This window comes from Squalius cephalus (assembly GCF_949319135.1).
Source record: "Squalius cephalus genome assembly, chromosome: 20".
Taxonomy (NCBI): Eukaryota; Metazoa; Chordata; class Actinopteri; order Cypriniformes; family Leuciscidae; genus Squalius; species Squalius cephalus.
Genome location: NC_137141.1, coordinates 11,335,318 through 11,352,991, shown reverse-complemented (window position 1 = coordinate 11,352,991; position 17,674 = coordinate 11,335,318). Strand labels below are relative to the sequence as shown.

The window sequence follows — 17,674 nt, the reverse complement described above, 5'->3', positions numbered from 1 at the left end:
ATAACTACGTTACATTTTTTGTTACGTATTATCCTATAATAAATTATTATTTGAGCCCACGATGTTATCGAAAGTATTGCATTTTGTATAGTTGGGCAATAAATCAATTTTATATATTATTTTTACGTTACTTATTTTATTACAATGCTATTTTAATCCTCGATATTTCCACATATTGCATGTTAACATGCATATTTATTGTGATTTTGATGATGAATAGCGTGTGTGTTCTGTTGCCATGGTTTCAAAATCACTGCGCTCTCACCTGAGTTCACTTTTACTGAGTTCGTCAGTCAGTGGCGTTTGGGAATATGTAACTTTTAGTTGAGTGTTTATTTTAAATTCATGCAGTGACAATGAATAAAGGAAGCAAGAGATATTTTAATAAGAACCAGAGTGGAAACTGGGTAGGATAACCACACTTTACCTCTTTAAGTTACTACAAATGCGTTTGAGCTATTTTTTTACATCGGTCTCGCATATTTCTTTCTTTCTTTCTTTCTTTCTTTCTTTCTTTCTTTCTTTCTTCATCTGTCGGTTTTGCTGTTCTCCAGTTCGTTCACGCTGGTTCGTCTCAGACTGGATGTGAACAGTCACGTGATCTGTGTACGAGCACAGGTTCAATGTTGACACATGGCGTTCCTCAACCCCTGACTCAAACACAGGATCGATATCCCAAATTATTCATCAATCCTGAAAAGGTTAGTCATTGCTATTAAAATAGACTGATGTTTTACACTACAATGACCTTCAACAAACTTACTTGCAGATAGCAACCTCTGGAGGAAATGGATTTTTACTGTAGGCTACTGTACTTTGCCGTGTGTTGCCGTGTAATCTGGATTATGTAGGCTAATCAGATTCCAAAAATGAAGTAGTTGTACTTGTAATTAGATTTTATTACATTTTAAAACACTCGTAATTTTATTACATGATTATTACATTGTATTCTCACAATGGCAGTAAATTAATCATAATTTATTTATTCTTCCTACTAGTCCAGTTCTTTTTTATCATCTACATTTTTTTGGTTTTTGGAATCAAATCAGATCAGCCACTTAAAACTCAGACCCACAGCATTTGATCTCTGGATTTACACAAATAGTTTCACTTTTACGTAACAAGTGTTTTCTCATAATTGCAACATATGTAATCCGCTCTTCCTGCCAAACACATGAATTAGCCTATTATTTGAATTATCACTCAGTGAGCCATTTAACCATGTATTACTGTCTTTGGAAGGCTCTTGTCCTTCAAACACATCAAAATGTACAAATTCACATCATTTCATATTTAGGCCTACATGCAATGCAGGGATTCCCCAACAATTTTTATGTCAGCTGAACATCTTTGACCTAATATACTTGAAGCAAGTCATTAGATTTTATGTTAATAAGTTAGGTCAATTATAATATTGTATGTTATCCTATACTCAAATCAATGTGATAAATGAGTTAGGTCAAAAGTAATCTAAAAAGTAGTCAGATTATATCACCTTAAATGTGTAATGTAAGGGATTATTCTTGTCATGTAATTTGGAATCAGTAACCGACTACAATTTGTATCATGCTGATCAATCCAGTCTTTCTGTTGCAGAAAACAATGGGTCGAGAATATCCATTGTCAGCGCATGATAACCGCACAGCACTGCAAAACACCATACATGTGTATGATCAGGTGAGTTCATCATTACAATAAACAGTGATTCTATCCGTTATATTTCATGTCTTTATACTCATTTCACTTTGCATGTGTTTATGTGTGAAGGGTTTCGGCCTTAAGAAATGTCCTGAAGAGCGTCGGCAGCATAACACTCATTACTGCCTGTGCCATCATTACGACACCTTGAGTCCGGTTAGTGCGGCACAGTGGGAGAACTCAGCTTATCGGTCCGACTTCCTGCCCAAACAGGAAACAGAGGGCAGAAAGGACCCAATCAGAAGTCGCTTTCCCAGAGATCACTCGGCGAGGTCTCAGATGAACGCTGCGGCTCAGGCCGAGGAGAGTTTCATGTGGTTTGGAAGAGACGACTCTAACCAGTACACTCCACTAAGTGTACTAGCAGCCAACAACCACTCCTTTACTCCCTAAATAAGACAATCAGAGAAGATCTGACTGTTTATGACACTAAACATGATGCTCTGCAGAGCGTGAAGTCCAGCTCCCCCTCTCTAGATGTAATGTGGGTGTAAGGGGTGGAGCTAGAAGGTCCGACCACACCACAACCCTACCCATAACTCTTTCCCTCCACCCATTAGATCCACAGGGGTGGAGCTGGACGTCTTTGTCTCTGCAGTGAGTAGCACCACTTGGAATTTCCTAGCAAGTGTCATTCTCTGATTTTACCAGCTGAGGTCAGTCTCTTTTTTGTCTGTCTGTGCCACTCAACTGGCATCACTCAACTTTATATTTGCAGTGTTACAAATTTTGACGTTTCATTCTGTAAAGAAGAGTATCAGTGTTGAATGCAGCATACCGTATAATAAGAAAGAAATAAACATTTTCAGCCCAGTCTAATAAAACAGAAACAATATTGCAGGATTTATTATAGTATTATAAATTCAAGTCGTAATCTTTGATCAAAATAACTCTCCTCCCTCTTTCAGTGCTATCTCTTCTCTTCTCTTCTCTGATGATGTGTTTACTGGCGCGAGGGCGGGGCAACCTGTCACTCACATGAGATCCACCAATAGCAAACCATCCAACCCTCCAATTAAATCCCTATTGACAAAATCAAGTCCTGTTTGAGAAGCCGTTTCACTCATATGTCACAACAGGGAAGAAAAGACTATCACAACTTCCATTTTATGCTGACTTTAACCTTGTCTTAGCCTATAAGAATGAATAATGTTTATAAAAAATAGCTGTTATGTGAGATTACTGATGTCTCTTTTCGCTTATTAAAAGAAATTACAGAAATGCTAAAGAGATCTCATGGGAATATTTGAAATTAAACGGCCGTTTAATGTGGCATCTTACTCACCTGATGTGGTTCACAGTGAGAAACAGGGGGGTTTGTGGGGATGTAAGTGTAAAAAACTCAGTGGCGTTTGGGCTAAAGATTAGTATCCTGCCTTTGAAAGAGATTAAACAGTGAGCGGCGTTACATTATCTCAGCTTCAAAGAGAGGCCGTAAGATTGCCATCTTGCATTTGAAACGGCAGCTGTGTTGCTATATGTGCGCACCTGGAAAAGAGCAACGAGGAGAATCCTCTGGGCTTTCCAGATTTCCTATGTGTCCAGATAGCAGAAACACTGGGAGAGATATTGAGGGAATTGCTCTCGTTTTTAGCCCCAATTCTGAAATGCAATCCAAGAAAATGACATCTAGTAATTAAGTATTTATTTCTTTGATGGTAATGACGTTTTACACATTACATTTCTTTCATAACCTATTCATGAAAGATAAGACACGTTGCCATGGTGATGATGGCACAGAGAATTCTCTTAACATTGTCTGTTCTGTTAATATTATCTGACTTACTCCGGTTCTGGGCAAACTGATAGCCTTGGTTTTCCAAATGCTAAACATTGATCTTGATATTATTTGTCTCTGTGTTGCTATTTATTGAAAGCTCATTGCAATTCTCTGTTGAAAGACGTATTGAAAAATAGATTGCTGGACAGACAAGCGGATGGATTTGCTGAATTGAATGCAGAATAACCCGGTTGAGATCAAAGAACTGCATCTCATTGAGATTCATCTTTTATTGTACTGCCACTTTAAAGGTCCGTACACACCAACAACCATCTGAGTTGAGTTTAAAAATAGGAAACTAAAGTTTTCAATATGGTTACATTTCCACTTAAACAAACCTTTTAGGTTACCATGGGAACTAATGTTTTAACGTCAAAGATTTATGAAAGGATAGTCAGATGTCAAGGTACACTAGAATGCATTATGAGTTAATAGAGTAGATTAATCAGCATAAATCATTTCTGAATAAGAGCCTTAACTTAAGGGCATTCCAATCTAATCACTTCATTTCACTGGCCTCATTATAATTAATTTTGCCAGGTAATGAATTAATGATACAGTCTGGCATGTTTTACACGAGAGGTCAAGACAAATAACGTGGCCCATACCGTTCTCTCTGATGGAATAATTAATGCATCTTAACACTCTAATTAGCCTTTTTTCCCCAGACAAGTGTAAACAAATGCTTCTATGTAATGCAGAAATTAATTCAGTCCGCTTTTACGTTACAATATGCGTGTGATCTTCTGTACACTATCAGAAAAAACGGACTATCACTGGGGTGGTACCCTTTCAGAGCGTTGGTTTAACTTAAAAATTAAAGTCCCCCTGAAGTCAATCATTTTATCCCTTAAAACTCATCTTTGATCGTCAAAATGGCATATTTAAGCGATTTTTTCTTGAAAAAAAAAAAAAAAAAAGTCTTCATACCTTAAAATAGCTTGAATGTAACTCTACACCTTTGCCTCGTTTAGTACTCGCGGTTTTATGAATATGCAAATTAGCCCCGCCCCCACTCACGCACACTAGCTCAGAGATCCACTCGTTGACGTGATTGTTTACAAGGTAGTTTGTGATGTCAGAAACACTGACGATTTCGCGTTTTTTGAGACTGTCTTTGGTTCACTGCCGTTTTAAGGAGAAATACTCAGCAATGGTGTTGACTTGTGAATTTACACATGATTTGTCTTAAAGCACATTAAAAACACCACATAGACATTAACAATATGAAAACCTTGATTTTCACCACAGGGGGATTTTAAGTTCCCAGGTTGGGTGCTTTAAAATTTTGAGTTCATTGAAAAACATTTTTTGAGTTAATACAATGAAGGAGATTGGTTTAATACATAGAAACTCAATATATGATGTTTTCTGCACCACATTAATTATCTAAAGGTGATTTTACAAAAGATAAAAAGTTGGGATAAATCATGATTTATTTTATTTTTTTATACAATGTAGGCTACATATTAGAACCTTTTTAAAAGGTACCATCTCTGACAGCTTTTGTTGCATTTTTTTTTTTTTTTTTTCATTCATTACTATTCATATGGCATAATCCGGTTATGTTTTCTCCTAGTCGACAGCATCTTTTCCTTGACACTGTTATTGTGAGATATCACTCACTGTCGCCTCTCGGCCGCACATCCTTGTTTTTCAGCTCGGCCATGTGATAACTCTGTCTAACCTTGAGAAATGGCTGCAGGAGACCCGGCACACACCAGAATAAACCTTCTTAGTGATGAAATATTCATTCAAATGAGGTGGAGAGGGCTGCTGCATTAGAATAAGTCATTGTTAAAAGATTGCTCACATCCATAGAGGCGTCCAGTGCATCATTGTGAATAGATCAGTCTGAGAGGATGTTATAACACACAGAAAAACTCAGTGTTCTATGATAAAAGTCGGTACTCTGTGCTGCACCGGTTCACTCAAGTGCGTCTCGCATTTTACAATCACTGAGTCATCACTAGTGAAATGAGGAATGAAAACAGCAGTGGACTCAGCCTCTGGAAAATTTTATTGTGCCACTGAAACAAATGGAAAAAATTTAGTTTTAGCACATTTCACATGTGATGATGTGGTTTCATTTTAGGCTTGTGAGGGTATTAGGCTTTGTGTTTATAGGCCTTGTGTAGCCCCGCCCCTTTTCAGTTTGTATTTCCACTGCATGAAGGTAAGATCTTACAGATTTATGAGTGAATCTTCCCAGTGTACTGGCATATGTCATGACATCCGCTTAAAACATTACAATGTCCATGATAACTTTCGGTAACTCTACAATAAGTAATTAAACTTCACCAGCTAATTATTCTTCAAGAGCGATGCCATAGAAATATACAGAGCTACAGCAAAAAATGGAAATTTAAAGATGGTTGTGCACTTGCTTCTCTGTCATCTCTCACATTTTTTGTTCATTGATCATTTTAGTTTAAGCAATAAGTGTAACATTTTAGATTAGTGTCCAATTCTCACTAGCTATTAACTATGACTTTTGCCTCAATAAACTCCTAATTACTGCTAATTAATAGTTAGTACAGTATTTGTTAAGTTTAGGTATGGAGTAGGATTAATGGATGTAAAATATGTGTTTTATAAGTACTAATAAACAGACAATTATCATAATAATATACATGCTATTAGTTAATAGTGAGAATTGGACCCTAAAAGTGTTACCGCAACAAGTTATGTTGTCCTGACAAAATGCCAATAAAAAAGATTGGAAATAAATATCTAAAATAAACATCCTTTTTCTTTTTTTTTTTTTACTATAAAGAACATTTTGTGTGTTGGAAAGGTTCCATGAATGTTAAAGGTCCTTCATTGGACCACAGATGCCAAAAAAGAGCATTTATAAGTATGAATCTCTATAGACAAGTTTATGTAACTAAAGCACATTGAGTTATTTTGATGCATTTCATAAAGTACATTCATGTATCCACTTTAAAGGGTTAGTTCACCCAAAAATGATTATTTTAATTATCCTGTAATTGAATCACCCTCAAGCCGTCCTAGGTGTATACTTTCTTCTTTATAATTGTTATTTTTGGATTAACTATTCCTTTAAGGAAAGTCTCCATTTACGTTAATTAATCAAAGAAACTGCTAACTTGATTTATATGGCTGTTGAGCAAAAAACAAACCATATCAAACCAGCATCATTCCCAGCAGACATGAGCGCAATTGTTGTGAATTAATTAGCTACGTTTTTGTGAAAGTGTCATGGTTCTTGATGGGCAAATCAGTATGTATAAATGCAGGTACTGTAAAGCAAAGGGTCAAAGACAAACCTTAAGAGTAAAATGATTCTGAATTAGCATTTTGAGCTCAGAGAGGCAGAATGTAAAAGTGCTGAATTTGGGGGAAATTCATGATGAGTTTTTAGAGAATAGAGAGAGTCTGTGGATAAAACATATGCAACAATGCATTATTATCCAGCTTTGCATATATCCCCCCCCCCCCCCCCATTCATGCCGCATTTTTTGGGCCCTATATATTTTTGAATTACAATATTTACATGTGCACTATAGAGTATATGTAGAAACACACATCTGATTTATTGTCAGAATTTATTGTCAATTTGTGAAAGTGTTTGTGTTTATCGGCTACTAAAAATGATGTCAAGGTCGCTGTCTTGTAAAATAAACTACTCTGATTTTGACATATTCATACCTCCAACTGAGTGATGGGAAGAACCACTGACTTACCTCTTGATGACATCACTGCCAGTTATGAGATGCACATTAACATTTTAAAAAATGTAACACAAAAAAGTTTAAACAAAATGCAAATATTTTGCACTATTTCTCTGTCACTAATGAGCTTGAGACTAACAAATGAAGACTAATGTAAATTTTCACTCAAAATATTGCTCAGATATGTACTACAAATACATATTATAATACAATATTATACTCTACTTTCACATATTATCACATGATTTTGTTAAATAAGGTTGATTTAAAGTCATTTTACAGGAAACAACCCAATTTTTCACATTGAATTCAAAATAAATTCAAGTAACGTTAGGCCTATTTGACAGAAAAGCATGACAAACATTGCTGTCATACAAGTAACAAAAATCTGAAAATCAATACCAAGGGTCAAAACGAGAGAATTTTAACTACCGAGATAGCAATCAATGCTAGTGGTCTGACTCTGCAGGCCTTCTGTGGTCAAACTGACCAGTGCAAACGCACTCGATGTGGGCGTGGCCCTCGCGCCAACCGCCACGCTATTGGTCGGCACACTCCAACGCCCCGCCTCTTTCAAAAAAGATCGAGAAAAAAAAGAAAAGGAAAACAGAGACATCTCAATCCTTGCAACTGGGGAAAAGATGAAACGTAGTGCACCATAGTCTCCGAATCACCTCCTCTTTTTTTTTTTTAAACCCAGTAAACCACCTTCTGTCGCTCTTAGCCAAACTGAGCCACATCTGTAAGTTATTTCAATCACCTAAAGCCAAACATCATTATCAGATATTCAGTTTTGGGACACGCTGGATTAAGTTTTGTAGCATTTTAAAGGTGAGTCATTAATCATGAACGCTTACGTGCATTTGAGCAGCGTATTGATTCTTATTGGATATATGAACACGATATCTTCATACACACACGCACACATATAGGCGTTTATCCAGGTAAGATATAAGATGCACTCGCCGGTTGTTGGTTTAAGGAGCCGCGGCTGGTGTTGCGCGGTGTGTCCGTCCATGTGTGTGTTTATTCGCCTGCGACATGGAGGGGATGGGTGGGCTTTTCTCTCTGTGTTTCTAATATCCGAGGACATCTTGAGCCACTCAGCGACCGGAATAGTTGCAAATGGAACGTCTTTGGTTGGTTATATTTCGGTTTTTGATCTCTGGCTACATTGTATCAGCTGTTTCTTCGGGATTCGGTTACATTGTATTCGTTAGATCAAGTGAAAACAATGTTGACCATGTATAAAATGGCTTTATTAAAACTGTTGATGCGTGCTATCTTAGCATATTTTCTTAATGTTGAATGTCTTTCAAGGGCACTATATAAGGAAATATACACCTGGAGACAACATTGAAGGTAATATTTATGTATTCAGTTGGTAACTGTGTGATAAGGCTCCCCTAAATATGGTTTTGGCAAAGTCAACCACTATTTTGATGTAGTTTAAAAGTTTAGTCTTGTCACTCAACTTATTGCATATACATTTGTGGTGTTTTTTGATTATCCCATTTTTAATATCATAGAATTAAAACAAGATCTTAAGAAGTGTAGGTAGTGTGTGTGTGTGTGTGTTTAGGGAGATGCCCCTTTGTCTGTTGGAGGAGAGGGGGTGTGTACAGATGTTCACTACCAGGACATCTGCTGTTTCTAAGGGCTTTGTCAAGGGCCCTTTCAAGAAGACTTCGGGGCCCGAAAGACTTTTCCAAGCTTAATCCTTACTGGTTAATGCAATGCAATGTAAGTGTAAATAATCCATAGTGTTACTCGTGTATTCTCAGTAGGTTACATGTTTCGGTTTGATGACTAGAGACCTTGATTTCTGACACGTCCATTACATTCCCCGCTGAGAATTCTCCCTCTCTCTCTCTCTGTCTCTCTCCGTCTCTCGCCCCGGAGCGCTCACACATCACACACTGAATCATAGTGTACATGGCAGCATATGAAGCAGGAAGACATTTATTAGAGTCAGACAGGAAAATGCAAAGGGCTTCTTTAATATTTATGGCATCCTGTTCTTCAGTTCATTTGTACTTCGGATCAGTGCTTCTCAAGTGGTTTTATATTGGATATCAAGTGGATCAAAAGTGTTTATTGTGCAGAAATGTCCTTAAAATCAAACTTGGTGACAAAATCTAATTTGACTAGCTGATGAATTCGCCCCAAAATACTACAGAGTTAGATTGGATGCCTAACCTCTGACATCAACAACAAAAGATATGGAAACTTTGGAAATTATTTTCTCTTTCCTTGATAAGTCTATTTATTTTGCTGTCCTAACTATGCGTTTCAGTGTTGCAACCAAGTTTTCTGTTATCAGTCATCAGCCTGAGATGAGTGTGTCAAATAAATGTCCATATGGTCTTAATATATAAGGTAATAAAAGATACGTGATTAGTAAACATCATTAAACTTTGACCTTTAGAGGCTTCAAATAATTTTGTAAATTCATTGAAACACCCCTTATGAAAAAAGTTATGCGATGGATATGTTTGACAACAGTAGACTTTTATGTCACACCAAATATTTCACAATTATTGTAGGTGTCATACAACAATTAGGCCTGTTTCATGCTATGATTCTGTTTGTAGATATGAGTCATACATGACCTTTTAAGAAAAAAGCATGGTAAATTCAGCACATACAATTTCATACAATATTTTTTGTTCGCTTTGAATTCAATTATTACCATGTTCAAAAGATTATGGTCAGTAAAAGTTTTTTAATGTTTAAAGTCTCTTCTACTCATCCAAAATTTCAGTAAAAACAGTAATATTGTGAAATATTCTGAAAAATTCAAATAACTGTTTTCTATTTGAATATCCTTTTTAATATAATTTATTCCAAAGCTGAATTTGGAATTTTGTCTTCAGTGTCACATGATCCTTCAGAAATCATTAATATGCTGATTTGATTCTCAGGAAACATTTCTGATTATTATCATTGTTAAAAATTCTTTGATTAATAGAAATGTATTTTTTTGTATCAATTTAAAAGTCTTTACTGTCACTTTTGATCAGTGTAATGCATCCTTGCTGTAACGCATATTAATTAATTTATTTTTTAAAAACTTGTGAATGGTAGTGTATTTTACACATTTCAGGTAGACCATACCGTAAGTGAATCATGTTTTATTCATATTTTTCATATGAGCTGCATTCATTGCCTTAGACGTACTGCATTGCTTGATGCTGAGCTGTGTGTTTTCCTGCCTTTCGTTTTAGTCTTTTACATGTGAGCATGTGTTCATTCCCAGAGGCAATGAAGCTTTTGCAGTTGTGTTGAGCTTGGGAATGTTGACATTCTTCCATGAGCGGAGCACAGAAGTGAAATGTGTTTGTTTGAGTGTAGCTTGAATCTCAAACACAGACGTTCACTTGAGCGGTACGCAGAGAAGATGAATATTAATGAATTTTTAATACCTTGTTTAACACACACTATTATAGCCTCCTCTGCATATATGCTAGTGTAGCATTCCGGTGATTTCTCAACAGTAGGAGTTAGGAAGACTGAGAGGATGTCTGACGGTGCCTGATAGGAAGGTAATTGCTATGAAATTGGAACATGGCATCAGCCTAGAGCCGCAAAATTCAACCTTTTATTTCACCCGCCGCTCGTGTGAGAGTCTCAGGGACGTGTCTGGCTGTCAATCAGAATGTGGCTCAAAATGTCTAAAAGAAAAGATTCATTCAATTCACTTTATTTCATTAGATTCCCCTCTTTTCTATTAAAGAGCAAATTTATGAAGAGGTGTGGAAAAGAGTAACGGAATAATGTATGATTGCAGGTAAAGGTTTAGTTGGTTCCGTTTTCTGTGTTGTTGCTGCTAGTGTCAGTGAACCTCTTCTGTTTTTTTTTGTTGCCCAGCCATAAATGAGCTCACACTCTTTCTCCTGCCAGAGTCAGTTGTAGAGGAAATGCTACAGGCTTTGCTTCCTGTTTTCTCTCATACAGACATGAGACCATCCATGTGCTTGGCGAGGGGGGTAATTCCTGGTGTTAAATTCAAATCTACCCCTGCAGAGTTAGATTTACCCTCGCAAAATAAAGTGAGGTAAAATTTAATAAGGGTGGTTTTAGTTCATTGATTTATGATAATTCTGTTTGTGATGAACACTTGGAAAGACATTTTGGCCAATATCCCTTTATGGTACTGCGATGCCATATGGCAACAATTAATTTCTACTCATTTCCTTGTTATTCAGAAAAAAATACAATATATTGCACTATGGGAATTAAAAGGGCAGGCCTTAATGTAGCCAATGATGTGCTGTTTTTAAGTCACATGACATTTGAATGTCCCTCCAAATTAAACTCTCTTTCCAACTGTCACCTGTTGAAATGCTCTAGAAATTGCTCTCTTAACCTCATTTCTAAACATCTCTTCTCAAGGGGGATTTTTTTGCAGCATCTTTGATAAGTAAATTAGATATTTTTATTCACAAATCAACTTTGTCTAACATAGTTTTATTGAGTTTAATTGAGAAAATATACATTTTTCCAGATGGCAACGCTATACCATATGGAAAAATAGGTATGTTGCCATATGGCAACGCTGTACCACAGTGGAATTGTAGTAATGTATTTCCCCATTGGGATTTTTTATGATTGCAGTTATTTATTTATTTGAAGTGTTTTTGTAGTATAGTTGTATTTGTGTATAAACAACAAATTGATTTCTTCTGTTCAGAAAATGAATACAGAAATATTTAACGGAAAGGGCAATAGGAAGAGTGCAGAGTTAGCTCTTCCATGTGATGAGAGTGAGGATGAGTTAGCCAAATGATTGCGAATGATAGGTATTAAATGATAGGGATCTACTTGTTTTTGTTTTTCATGAGTGAAAAGTATTTAAATCTATCAATTTCTAAAAGAAATGTGCAAATAAATAGAAAAAAAAAACATAATTTTATAGAAAAACTACTTTTTTGATCATTTTCCATTATGGTACAGACCCCCCCCCCCCCATATATTTTTTTCAAATATATTTTTGGATTTGCATGATTGAAGCTATTGATAAAGATATTGATAAAGATGGTATGGTGGCAGATCTATATCCATACTGTTGTGATATTGCGTACATTGTCTAAATCTCCATTGCAGTGTTTTAATCAATCAAGAATAGATTTCTGTTAGCAGTGTATATATATAGTATAGTTATTTTTCCACTGCTTATTGCACTTCAATGGCTTAAAATCAAAAATCACATTTTAAACCTAATACTTAAAAATGCATTGAAAAAACCTGCAATATTCCATAAAAAAAAAATCGATTTCATGGTGACTTTAATTCTACTGCCCTGTGTTGTGTTTGAATCACCCCTTGCAGTACAAGAATATACTGTTTCCAATATTTCCAATATTTTTCCATTTGAAAAATGTTAATACTGATGATCACTGATACATTGTGCAACTGAGTTTCCCTAAATCGTTTTTATGGATCTTTTCTTTGAGGGGCACAGGCTATCTATCAGATAAGGACGTATTAAGGGGAGACACTACAGGAAAAACCAGTGGTTTTTCATGCATGTCAATTTTGAGATTTTGGCCTTTTTGGCTTTCCATAAAGTGTTTTTTCAGACTAGTGGACAGAAAACATCCAAAATACACTTTTAACTGTATCTTTTAGAGCACTTTATCTATTTGCATCTGTAGATTTCAATTACAGTATATATCTTTAAAGGCCGTTTTCTCAAAATGAGTTTTTCCTCCTACATTGAGCCAGAAATCTCCACTTCAGTACAGCACTTGTATACACCAGACTTTACAGTTTTATTCCTATCTATATTATGAAGGTTTTTACAAAAGGGTTTGTTCATATATAATTTTCCTGATTTTATACATTTTATTCCTAAAAAAAATGGCGAAAATTAAATAATTTTGGGCTGTTTGAACTTAATGAGATTGATGAATAGAGATATCCAAAATCCCCTCTGTAAAAACCTTTAGCTCTAATATATCAAATAAATGAAACAATAATTTTAAACCTGACTTGTGTGCAATGTATGCAAATTAATGCATATTTAATTAGACAACGCCTAATTTGCATATTTAAACATAAAATTTCAGAAAACTTGTAATACAAAAAATGTTTACTATTATTAATGTAATCAACTGGTGAAGTATGGTGATATTTATTCGGTTTTTTTTTGTTTGTTTTTCCTCACCCTCTCAGGGTGTCCCTTTAGTCAGTGCTCGGATACGAGGAAAATGGCCTGTGTGTCTGAAATTGCTGATGATTTTTCAGCATTAATCCCTGAGCTGAAATCTTGATGCGTTGTAGGAGGCGATGTGATCAGCCTCTCCTGCAGGTTGTTAGAGTTCAGGACTCCAGGAGTGAGAGTCAAAGCAGGGTCATTGAGTTCAGTGTGTTATGAAGGGGTCAGAGAGGCAAGGGGCCCCTTTATTGTGCTCAGACTGAGAGGGGTCGGGGGAAAACGCTTGGCTTATTATAGCTGAGAGACTATCACAGATCAATACAGAGGTTTTCACATACTGTTTGCGAAGTTATATTACAAATGCCGGTTCACTTATTTTTGCTTGTTGCAATGTATTGTGGTTTTTGTTTCGTGACCTATATGAGGAGGTTTCTGTCCTACACCGAGAGGAAGAAAGCAAGAGATATGACTAAGAAAGAAAGCGATGCGTTAAGAGATACAGATGCATGGGAATGTGGTCAAGTGTTCGAGACATCGCATGAGGAGATTTCTGTCCCAGAGATAAGAGATACAGAGGAACATTTTGTTGATGTTACTCTTTTTTGTTTCATTTAAAGCTGCGACGACAAACATAAATGTAAAAATAATGACCATAATGAATCCTACGGATAAGAAATCTTTGAGTGAATATTAGGATGTCTGACTGGCATGTCTAAATACTGTTTGAGTCATTGAGATCTCTTCTGAAAACCCACTTTTTTTTTCTGACAAGAATATATAGTTGAGGAAAATGAGTGTTGTTAGCATAGACAGGAAGAATTAAAGGGGAACTTGGCAACTATTTCAACTTAATAAATCCGTTTAGAAATCATTTGGATGGTTAAATAACCTGTTCTGGTGAGAATGGTGACTTTCCCCGCACCCCCCAGCGTTCCCCGGCGGAAAACCAACCTTGCAACATGGGGACTAACGTCCCGGTTAGTTGGAAATAGAATGTCTCTAAGCTGTAGCGAGAGCTCGTTGAGAAAACACGCGACAACAAAAGTGAAAGTCAGTGAAGAAATGGCTAGAGTTCCCCTTTAAGTGAGAAATGTTTGAGTTTATATAGAGATCTCTGACTTTTTTTTTTTTTTTTTACAATAACACAACACAGTGGTACCGGTATCTCATAACAGCACGTACAGCCATAAAAGCTATATCATCTTACAATCTTTGGATATATATGTTCATACATAAGCATATAAAATGAAAAAACTAAATAATTATAATAGGGCTGTCAAACGATTAATCGCGATTAATCGCATCCAAAATAAAAGTTTGTGTTTACATAATTTATGTCTGTGTACGGAGTATAATTATTTTCTATATATAAATACACACACATGCATATATATATTTAAGAAAATGTGTTATTTATATATAAAATATTTATATATAACATAAATTATATATAATATAAATATATATACACAGTATATACATGCAAATATTTCTTAAATATATACATGCATGTGTGTGTATTTATATATAGAAAATAATTATACACCGTACACAGACATAAATTATGTAAACACAAACTTTTATTTTGGATGCGATTAATCGCGATTAATCGTTTGACAGCCCTAAATTATAATAAAAATAAAAATGCAGCAGGGCATATCAAAGTAAATAAATAACAGGGACATTTTATAGACCAGTAATCAAAAGGATATATCAGTCACTAAGCATCTTCCAGAAAGTTCCACAGAGAAGACCAAGTGTGCCAGAAAACATCAGATCTTTGATGCAGATCGTGAGTTAGTTTTTCCAGAGGTAAAAGAGTAGCGACCTGACTCATCCACATATTAACTGAGGGTATTTGAGGAGTTGACCATAGTAATAATATACATTTTTTTGCTAAATGAAGTTCAACACCCTTTCTTTGTCACAGTCCAGGCACAGACCAGCTTTACAGTTCAGAAGGTAAACATTTGGAGACAATGCAAAGGTCTTTCCAATAATCTTTTGAACATCCATGTGGATCTCTTTCCAATAACCTTTGATTTTATCACAATCCCAAAACACATGCATCACTGTGCCAATGTTCGACCTACATTTGAAACATAATTGAGAAGAATTGGGGAATATTTTATGAAGACGACCTGGAGATAGGTCCTGTGAATGAATTTATAATTTTGTTAGATCTCTGACTTTTGATGGTAGACTTAGGCATCTTTGTAAACATGAGAACAGTTTGAGACATTACAACAATCTAGAGGAGACATGGGTTTTTTCTAAGGAGAAACTGAAGATTTGTCTGAAAAATTCTATTTGCTCTCAAACAGTAGATAAAGAGAGGAAGAAGAAAGCAAGGGAGGGGGGGGGGGAAGTAAGATATGACTCAAGCAGAAAGCGATATGTTGGGAGATATGGATTCTCACCAGTGTGAGAGCGAGGTCAAGCGTTTATGACACGGTTTCTAAACTCTGAAGTGTGGTCTGCAAAACCTTGTTTAAAACTGTAGACATGGTGGTTTATCTTTTATCACGCTTGAACAGTGACACATTGGGAGCGTTCTCGCTGTTCTTCTAAACACTTCCAGCACCTCCTCCTCAGATAACCTTCTTGTGTGTTTCGACACTTTACTGAAGTTGATTTAAAACCTGTCTTTTCTCTTTGTGTGCGTTACAGGAAGTGAGACAGTCCTGCTGCTTTGATGAGCACTGACATTTCTAAAGGTCTCTGGAAAAAAAACTATTTTTGATTGCTTGAAATTATTCAATGCCACAAATAAGCATGCAGGAAATGATCTGCATATTTAAAATGCCACCTCAACAAAGTGGTCCGGATCCTTTAAAGAACGAAACCTCTTGAGAGCAGTCGCACGGAACTTTGAAATTCAGTGCTCGTTTTGGAGAGGATGTTTAGTTCACGTGGTAAAAGAATAAATAGGTGAAATAGATGCTTTTCACCCAAAAATCAAATAGGGGAAAGAATAGTGTAAAGAAATTAAAGCATGTTTTTAGGACTAGTTGGTTTTTGTTACATTATTTTCATATGGATTGTGCACATTTTGCTTATTGCATTGTATTGAAATTCAGTATAAAAAAAATTCAGTGTAACAAATATAGAGAATTACAATTGTAAAATTGATGCACCTGTTGATGGAAATAAATGTTATTTCCATTAAGAGGTGCATACATTTTTGGTCAAGATCTTGTATTGAGAATGCAAGAGTCCAGCACTCTGTAAAGTCTCCTCCAGCACATCCCAAAAACTTTTAATGATTTTAAGGTCTGGATTCAGAGGAGCCGATACATGTGTGAAAATGATTCTTCATTCTTTCACAGTTTGAATCTGATGAATCTTGACATTGTCCTCCTGGAATATGGCCATGATGTGTCTTCCTACATGGTTGTTTAAGAAATGAAAAGCTACACACTCCATCAGTTAGGGTTAGAAGAACTGTTGCCAAACATATAACAGGATAGAAACATAATAATCACTGCAATAATGATCCAATCATAGACTCTTAAGCATTTGCCTTTTTAAATCCAAACAGCGAAATTTATTAATTTATTAATTAATTTAATTTTTTTTGGCCGTGCAGTGTATATATAAATAATAATGCTGTCAAATCGATTAATCTGGATATACAACCTTTTTCTTTTTTTGTATATGCTTTTTTTTTTTTTAATAAAAATTTCACAAAGCAATGGAACTGCTTAAAAATGGTATTGCTTAAAGTTTTTCAGTTTTATAGACTAAAAAAAGTATTTTGAAAAAATGTTTTTTGAAATATGACCTTGGCATTGCAGTTTTCTGTGTGATTCACACTAATGAAAAAGTGAGTGAGAGAGTTTTACGCTGAAAGAGTGGAGTATCAAAACATCGTTTAATTAGTACATTCCCATAACAGCTCGGGTTTGCATAACGCTCAATGAATATTAAAATGAAGTGAGGTCAGTGTAAATGTGTCTATTGTGCAGGATAAACATGAGGGACGAAATGCGCAAACATCAATCACTAGAGAGTAATGCGACTGTCATAACACACACACACACACACACACACACACACACGCACAGGTGCAGCTGAATCAAAGCAGCAGGTTTGTGAATGGAGCAGATGTAATTCATGCTTTGTGTGAAGGAGTGCTTTTAGAAACACAGGACTTTGAAGTGGATACAGCTGATGTCTTTGTGTCGCTGATAGGTGTTTTCTCGTATCAAGATTTACAACTCAAACTGTAACCACTTGTGCAGCTCTTTAGATGAGTTTTTGTTGGTTAATTAATTAAATAGAATTACATAATAGTCTTTCTGCTCAATACTCATCTGTTGCTAATCATAAATGTATATA

General features: G+C 35.7%; 2 protein-coding genes across 3 annotated transcripts in view; both read left to right on the top strand.

Annotated features, from left to right (window-relative positions):
- Positions 1-294: 294 nt before the first annotated feature.
- tex36 (testis expressed 36) lies at positions 295-2,923 on the top strand. The gene is made up of 4 exons (XM_079854002.1): positions 295-407; positions 555-701; positions 1,597-1,677; positions 1,768-2,923. The coding sequence occupies exons 1-4, from the start codon at positions 357-359 to the stop codon at positions 2,089-2,091; spliced, it is 603 nt and encodes a 200-aa protein (XP_079710128.1). The 5' UTR covers positions 295-356; the 3' UTR covers positions 2,092-2,923.
- Positions 2,924-7,780: 4,857 nt separating this feature from the next.
- ctbp2a (C-terminal binding protein 2a) overlaps positions 7,781-17,674 on the top strand; it is a gene marked incomplete at its 5' end in the record, with an annotated part of 53,788 nt that continues 43,894 nt past the window's right edge. Inside the window, one exon of one of the 2 annotated variants that reach the window (XM_079853990.1) lies at positions 7,781-8,004. The remainder of the gene's footprint in view (positions 8,005-17,674) is intronic. The other variant, XM_079853991.1, reaches the window with a different exon arrangement.